Source organism: Sinocyclocheilus anshuiensis, unplaced genomic scaffold, assembly GCF_001515605.1.
Source record: "Sinocyclocheilus anshuiensis isolate Anshui unplaced genomic scaffold, SAMN03320099.WGS_v1.1 scaffold283, whole genome shotgun sequence".
In the NCBI taxonomy this organism is placed as follows: Eukaryota; Metazoa; Chordata; class Actinopteri; order Cypriniformes; family Cyprinidae; genus Sinocyclocheilus; species Sinocyclocheilus anshuiensis.
In genome coordinates, this window is record NW_015549605.1 from 3,405,522 (window position 1) to 3,408,939 (window position 3,418).

Consider the following 3,418-nt stretch of genomic DNA (forward strand, 5'->3'; position numbering starts at 1 on the left):
ATCCTCTACAACCTTATTACTTGGATGGACAATTGTGATTTAAAAATTGTACTCAGAACTGGTTTTATGTGTGTTTTTGTGCCTTCACCTGATTTGCATTAGTGAATTGCATTAGTAATTTGCATTAGGGAATCGGGTGCTAAAGTAACACTGAAATCATGTGCAAATGTTCAGCGCTGTCAGTGGACACAAGTGAAGAATGATGTATTTTGTACTTACCTGACACCTCTCTCACCTTTTCCTCGGCTGACCCTCAGAGCAAACTGCTGAAAAAGGCAGAAAGCTTGCTGGTGAAAGAAAAAGAGCAGAAAGAAGTGGAGAGAGAACACACCCTGAGGGAGAGAGCGCCGCCCCTCAATCTCTCAGGCCTGTCGGTCCAAGAACTAAAGGTGCAACACTTTACTGTAGCAGATATTTACATTGAGAGCTGCTACTGCGGCCAGATGGCTGCGTCCCAAAACATCTCTCAACATATCATAAGCACTCGTGTTCATGGTGTTTGCATTAGTGATTTGAGTTGATGTATCATCATCGGTCTTTGCAGGAACTTTGTAGAGATTTGCACCACAAGATTGACATTGTGGATGAAGCGCGGTATGACCTCAATATAAAAGTCGCCAGAAATGATGCAGAGGTATGTAAATGAAAAATGAGGTATGAAAAAAATGATATATACCATGGGGTTGGAAGGGGGAATTTTCTTTTTCTTTTACCAGATTTGAAATCTGTCTAGTTTTAGACTTTTTAGTCTTTCTTAAACTCATAAATAATATCAATAATACACATTTCTGAAATATTATCTTTTATTTATTCTTTCATTCATTTATTCATGTTTTAATTAATGTGTTTGTTTGTTGGTTGGTACGATTTTAGCTATGTTTTAGAAAGAAGTCTGTCACCAAGGCTGCATTTATTTGATCAAAAATACAGTAAAAAATAGCAATATTGCGAAATATTATTACAATTTAAAATAACTGTTTTCTATTTGAATATATTAGAAAATGTCATTTATTCCTGTGATCAAAGCTGAAGTTCCAGCATCATTACTCCAGTCTTCAGTGTCACATGATCCTTCAGAAATCATTCTAATATACTGATTTGGTTCTCAAGAAACTTTTCTTATTATCAATTTTGAAAACATTTAAGATTTTGTGAAAAACATGATTTCTTTCACAATTCTTTGATGAATATAAAGAATAGCATTTATTTGAAATAGAAATCTTTTGTATCTTTATAACTGTCTTTACTGTGACTTTTGGTCAATTTAATGTGTCCTTGCTGAATAAAAGAATTCATTTCTTTAAAAAAAAAAAATTTAAAAAAAATCCCAAACCTTTGAAAAGTACTGTTCTTCAGAAAATATAAAATATTTTTAAGTACTTTTCTTGATACAGCCACTTCAAAGATTTATTAACTAAAGCCTGATATATTTGTTCGTTACCAGATTCTCTCATTAACCCAGAAGATCTATGAACTGAAAGGAAAAATGAAGCGGCCGAACTTGAGAAGGGTGAAGAAGTCGGCGGATGCCATGCTGGGAGCGCTCACAGACACCAGAGTCATGAAAGCTGACTTCAAAGCCAACCTCAAAACAGTTAAAAAGGAAGAAGAAAAGGTAACACTCCAGCTCACGCTATAACAAGTGTACTCGAGACACCAGGAGCCCATCTGGCTGCTAGTACAGACTGTGTTTTCTGCTCATTTGCTCAGATGTGCTGTGTCTGAAGAAGACGGGTTATTTTAGAGATCAAGTGATTTCTTTAAAGGCCCGGCGGTGATGAAATGTTGGCATTTAAACCACCCCGTCTGTCTGTCTGATGTGTGTTGCCACGGTCCGCCGCGGCCGTGCAACCATTTGAGTAGCTCTCATCTCTGTCTTTCTGTCTCACTGAAGCATTTTCTCTCCATCAGAAGGAAGAGGTCACAGACTGGAGGAAAAACGTGGAGGCGATGTCAGGCATGGAGGGCAGGAAGAAGCTTTTCAATGCCGGACAGTAGACGACGGCGAGAAAAGAGGTTGCAAATGATAAAGGGGCATTGGCATACAAAGCTCATGTTGTTTGTTTGAATTTTAATCACCTTCAACATTTTATGGTAAATTATTCATTTATTCTGTCAACCAGCTTTGGCTTCCATGCAACATTAAAGGAATAGTTCACCCAAAATATTTTGAAAATGTACTCAGCCTCAGACCATCCAAGATGTAGTTTGTTTCTTTAGCAGAACAGATTTGGAGAAATGTAGCATTCCATCACTTGCTCACCAATGGATCCTCTGCAGTGAATGGGTGCCGTCAGAATGAGAGTCCAAACAGCTGATTAAAACATCACAAGTAAACCATCAATGAATGTCTTGTGAAGAGAAAGTTGTGTGTTTGTAAGAAACAAATCCATTATTAAGGCATTGAACTTTAATCCGTCGCTTATGGCCAAAATATGAGTGCATAATCCACAATAATGCTTCCTTAAGTGAAAAAATCCATCTTCTTTTCTCCTCTCACATCAAAATTCATCAACATATTTGTTTAGAACTGATTTGGACTGGTTGCGCTTGTAAACAGTGCTTGATTCAGATGAGATTACTTTTTCATTGGAGAAAGCAATATTATGGATAGAGGACTCGTAATTTAGCCTGAAGCAACAGTTTGAAGTTAAAAATCTCTTAATTATGGATTTGATTCTTACAAATGCACAAATGCATTTTTACTTCACAAGCTGTTAAATAATGGACTGGAGTGGTGTGAATTACTTGTGGATTATTGTGATGTTTTTATCAGCTGTTTGGACTCTCATTCTGACGGCACCCATTCACTGCAGAGGATCCATTGGTGAGACAGTGATGGAATTTGAATTTCTCCAAATCTCTTCCAATGAAGAAACAAGCTCATCTACATCTTGGATGGCCTGAGGATGAATACATTTTTAGCACGTTTTTTTCACTACTATTCCTATAAACAGCGATTTGCCGTTCAAAAATCTGGGGTTGTTACAATTTTTTAAAATTGTTTTGAAAAGAAGTCTCTTATGCTCACTAGCTACATGTATTTGATCAAAAATACAGTAAAAACAGCCAAATTGTGAAATATTACAATTTAAAATAACTGTTTTCTTTTTGAATATATTTTAAAATGATAAAGGGGCATTTTGATAGAACGCTCATGTTGTTTGTTTGAATCTGAATCACCTTGAACATTATTTTATGGCAAATTATTCATTTAATTTGTCAGCCAGCTGTGGCTTGCACGCGATATTAAATTGTGATTTGCTGCGATTAAAATGTGCGAGTGCCATGCTGTCCATAGAGAGGGATTAGATAATAGAACAACCTCATATTCACATCATATCATATCAACTGTGTAAATATTTGCTTCATATTCAGTGTTGATTGAAACCAATAAAGCTACAGTTTACCCTCGGGT

The 3,418-nt window shown here is 36.4% G+C and overlaps 1 protein-coding gene across 1 annotated transcript in view; it reads left to right on the forward strand.

Moving 5' to 3' along the window:
* The window catches only part of LOC107658770 (troponin I, cardiac muscle-like), a 6,863-nt gene extending 4,678 nt beyond the window's left edge, over positions 1-2,185 (forward strand). Inside the window, exons 5-8 of the mRNA XM_016447422.1 lie at positions 258-389; positions 545-634; positions 1,445-1,615; positions 1,912-2,185. Coding sequence (XP_016302908.1) covers positions 258-389; positions 545-634; positions 1,445-1,615; positions 1,912-1,998 — 480 coding nt within the window. The 3' untranslated portion in view covers positions 1,999-2,185. The remainder of the gene's footprint in view (positions 1-257; positions 390-544; positions 635-1,444; positions 1,616-1,911) is intronic.
* Positions 2,186-3,418: the final 1,233 nt, after the last annotated feature.